The sequence below is a fragment of the Aureococcus anophagefferens genome, assembly GCF_000186865.1.
Source record: "Aureococcus anophagefferens unplaced genomic scaffold AURANscaffold_215, whole genome shotgun sequence".
NCBI classification, from domain to species: domain Eukaryota; class Pelagophyceae; order Pelagomonadales; family Pelagomonadaceae; genus Aureococcus; species Aureococcus anophagefferens.
In genome coordinates, this window is record NW_008705754.1 from 1 (window position 1) to 3,183 (window position 3,183).

The following is a 3,183-nucleotide window of genomic DNA, read 5'->3' on the forward strand; positions in this document are numbered from 1 at the left end:
CCGTCTACTTCGAGCCGTCGGACCCGGCGAAGAAGCTCAAGAAGGTCGGCGCCCTCGCCGTCGAGGTCTGGACGACGAACAAGGGCATCACCTACGACAACTTCTACCTCGGCGCGTCCGTCGACGAGGCCAAGGCCGCCGCCGAGCCCTTCTACGAGAAGAAGGCCGCGGAGCAGGCCGCCGCCGAGGCCAAGGCCGCCGCCAAGGCCGCGAAGAAGGCCGAGAAGCAGAAGGGCATGAAGGGCGCGCTCAAGAAGGCCGAGGTCTTCGCGACGCAGACCATCGACACGGCCAAGGACCAGCCGCTCGCCGCCGCGGGCACGCTCCTCGCGACGCTCGTGTCCCTCTCCATGCTCTGCGGCAAGAAGAAGAAGAAGAGCCCGAAGAAGAGCGACGACGACGACGACGACGACGACGAGGAAGAGGAGGAAGAGGAGGACGAGGACGACAAGAAGAGCAAGAAGACGCCCAAGGCGGACTAGGTCCCGCGCGGCCGCGCGCGCGCGGCCTCCTAATCCCTGTTGAAAATCGCTAACATATCCCGCCGGCGGGATATGTTAAATGTGCCAGAAGACTCGCCAGAACCCGTCCAGAGAAAACATGTCGCTCATATTCGTGCCATTAGAGACATTCCAATTTAGCGGCCGATTGAATCTTAAGGCAAAAGTAACCATTGCTTCCATATCTGGCGCGTGGTCCTCGAACTCGCGGCAGAACGACGCGAAGACGCGCGTCCGGGTCCATCGATGGTGGAACAGGCAGGCAGCGTGAAATCGGAGACGCCGTCGCCGTCGACGTCGACGCCGATGACGCCGCCGCCAATGCCGCCGACGCGCGACCCCACGCGCGACCCCCGCCGCATCGTCGCGTCTCGAGAAACCTACCGAAGCAGACCATATCACGTCATATCGCGTCGTGTCATATTTCACTTCAACAATAATTATTATCTCACACCCCATGAAGCTAGGCTCGGACTCTGACTTCGAACCTTCCCGGAGCACTTACCAATCAACGGACCAAGTTGCAGTGAAATGTATCGCTCGGCTGAAACGTCGTCTTTTGCTCGAGACGATGTGGTTGGCCGGCGGCGCGGGGCTGCGTCCGGGGTTCGGGGCGCCCGAAGGTAGTACACTCTCGCGGCTGCCGGCCGGAATCAGGGCGACGAGCGCGCGGTCTGAAAAGTGTACTACCTTCGAGCACCCAGAACCTCGCCGCGGGGACCGCCTCGCGCGCGCGGGAGAGAGAGGGAAAAATGATCTCAGCTTCTGCGTGTTCCCGAGACGAGCGGGCTGAAGTTCTGGGATGCCCGACCCCGAATTCCCACTGCAAAGTGTGCTCAGTTTCTCTCCCCCTGGCCTGGAACATGCCAAACCCAGCATCAGAGATCGTGCGACCATCATCGACGACGTCCAACCACTTTTCGAAAGTAAACTACTAGGTTCAATAAGTTAATGTTGCGTTCCGGCCAACGATTGGTAAGTGAAGCTCCGGGAAGGTTCGAGCGTGGTTGATAGCAAAGCTGTTTGTAAGTGTTACAAACACTAACTCAAGCTCACGAAGCACTCGTAGACACTTCTGTCAGCGCGACGGAACAGTTGCTGGTTCGACTTCTGTGTTTTTTTTGCACATTTGGTGGTAATTTTCGCCTTTTTTTGGCCGTTGAAACACTTGCCAACACTTGCCTCTCCCCCCTAAACACTTACATTTTGTGCTCCAAAACACTTCACTGGAACTTTGCTATCAACCACGGGTTCGAAGTCAGAGTCCGAGCCTAGCTTCATGGGGTGTGAGGTAATAATTATTGTTGAAGTGAAATATGACACGACGCGATATGACGTGATATGGGCTTCTTCGGTTGGTTTCTCGAGAGTCATATCGCGTCCAGAAGGTCGCCGCCGGCAGCTCGACCTCGGTGCCGGCGAGCGTGAGCGTGCAGTCGAGGTCGTCGCAGGCGTCGGGGAAGGCGAGCGTCGCGCCGGCGACGTTCGTGACGCCGGCGGCGGCGGCGCTCAAGACCTGGAAGCACAGCAGGGCCAGCCGGAGCGGCCGGCCGGAGGCCGACCGCGTGGCGCGTTGCATGGCGGGCGCGCGTTGCATTGCAGAGATCACCGCGAGGTGTTGCTTCGAGACTGCGCGGCGCGGCCGGGGCTGCCAGTGGGCATTCCCAGAAGTAGCCGGGCGGCGGCGAATGAATGAAGCTCGAGCCAAGGGGTAATAAAAAAAAAATTTTAATTTTTAATAGTACTCTAGATTTATATCCCTTTGCTCATGCGCGATATACACTTCAATAACGACAAACTTGAAGTGCGCACCACGAAGGTGCAGTCGTCTAGACGGGTGAAAATCCAAGGCTCGACCAAACGCGTCCAGTCCAGCAGGCTTGCTGTTCGGGCGTGCGCGCAGCCTCCCGCCGTTCCTCCGCTCCACGAGACTGATCCCGTCGGGACGACGCATTTTTGCTCCCGGCTTGCAATTGCTTCGGGCGTGCGCCGCAACCCTCCCGCTCCACTCGTCCCACGAGCGGCTCGGGCTCGTCGGACACCTGTGCAGCTGCGCATGCGCTGCCAATGCGCGCTTCTCCTGGGGCTCGCGTGCGTTCGGGGCTTCGGCCTGCGCCCGACCTTGCATGGACGCCCCGGGCGGACGGCGCGCGCGAGCACGCCGGGCGAGATCCTGTTCGAGGCGCAGCGCGAGGCGATGGCCGTCGCGGCGGAGGAGGAGGGCGCGTGCTTCGAGGGCCGCGTGACGGCCCTGCCGGCGCCGTCGCTCGCGGCGAAGCCGAAGTCGAAGGCGAAGGCGAAGCGGCGGCGCGGCGCGGGCTTCGCCGGCGCGACCGACGCGGCGGGCGACGCCGCGGCCGCGGCCGCGGCCTCGGCGCGGTGGCGCGCGCTCCGCAAGGCGGGCGTCCTGAAGATCGAGGGCGCGATACCGCGCGAGACCGCGGCGGATCTGCGGGCGTACGTCGTCGACGACCTCGCGGCCGCGCGCGCGGCGTGCGCGGCCGCGGCCGAGGCCGGCGACGCGGAGGCGCGGCGGGAGAACCGGCGCCGCTTCCACTCGGACGTCGCCGAGCGGCCGCTGCGGTCGTTCCTGCTGACGCCTCTCGACGAGCCCCGGTGCCACGCGGGCCTGCGCGGCCTCCTGGCGAGCGGCTCGCCACTGGGCGACGTCTCGAGCGCGCGG

The 3,183-nt window shown here is 63.1% G+C and overlaps 2 protein-coding genes across 2 annotated transcripts in view; both read left to right on the forward strand.

Annotated features, from left to right (window-relative positions):
* Positions 1–44: 44 nt before the first annotated feature.
* AURANDRAFT_68563 (expressed protein) lies at positions 45–482 on the forward strand (the record flags this gene model as incomplete). Its single annotated transcript, XM_009044261.1, has 1 exon — positions 45–482. A coding segment is annotated over one exon (438 nt), but the record flags the coding sequence as incomplete, so codon positions are not given.
* Positions 483–2,556: 2,074 nt separating this feature from the next.
* The window catches only part of AURANDRAFT_68564 (expressed protein), a gene marked incomplete at both ends in the record, with an annotated part of 5,482 nt that continues 4,855 nt past the window's right edge, over positions 2,557–3,183 (forward strand). Inside the window, one exon of the mRNA XM_009044262.1 lies at positions 2,557–3,116. Within this exon, the coding sequence (XP_009042510.1) occupies positions 2,557–3,116 (560 nt within the window). The remainder of the gene's footprint in view (positions 3,117–3,183) is intronic.